Genomic DNA, 311 nt, shown 5'->3' on the forward strand with positions numbered 1-311 from the left:
GTATGCTGGTTTACGTGTCTGAAAATACTTCCATGTCATAAGCCATATACGTCTGAAAATATAGTATAAATGGCACTAATTCTAGATTAAACCGTATTCCCTAATCCCCCCCCCCTCGCTCTGCCCCCCAAACAGCCGCTCGGTGTGAAAAAACCCGGATTCGCGACTTTATGTCTGCAAGCTCCTACGTCTCTCCGGATTACTCTCAGATGAAGTCGCTCTACTCGGAGTGGGACCGACCCATGGACAAGATATTCGGTAAGACACTCGACCACGGCTGCCTTGGAGATTGGATTTCGTTCTGTCTGTTT

At 47.9% G+C, this 311-nt stretch overlaps 1 protein-coding gene across 1 annotated transcript in view; it reads left to right on the plus strand.

Annotated features, from left to right (window-relative positions):
- The window catches only part of LOC119586304 (adhesion G-protein coupled receptor D1-like), a gene marked incomplete at its 3' end in the record, with an annotated part of 16,586 nt that overhangs the window by 7,730 nt on the left and 8,545 nt on the right, over nucleotides 1–311 (plus strand). The window contains 1 exon segment of the mRNA XM_037935010.1: nucleotides 136–258. Within this exon segment, the coding sequence (XP_037790938.1) occupies nucleotides 136–258 (123 nt within the window).

The sequence above is a fragment of the Penaeus monodon genome, chromosome 21 (genome assembly GCF_015228065.2).
Source record: "Penaeus monodon isolate SGIC_2016 chromosome 21, NSTDA_Pmon_1, whole genome shotgun sequence".
Taxonomy (NCBI): domain Eukaryota; kingdom Metazoa; phylum Arthropoda; class Malacostraca; order Decapoda; family Penaeidae; genus Penaeus; species Penaeus monodon.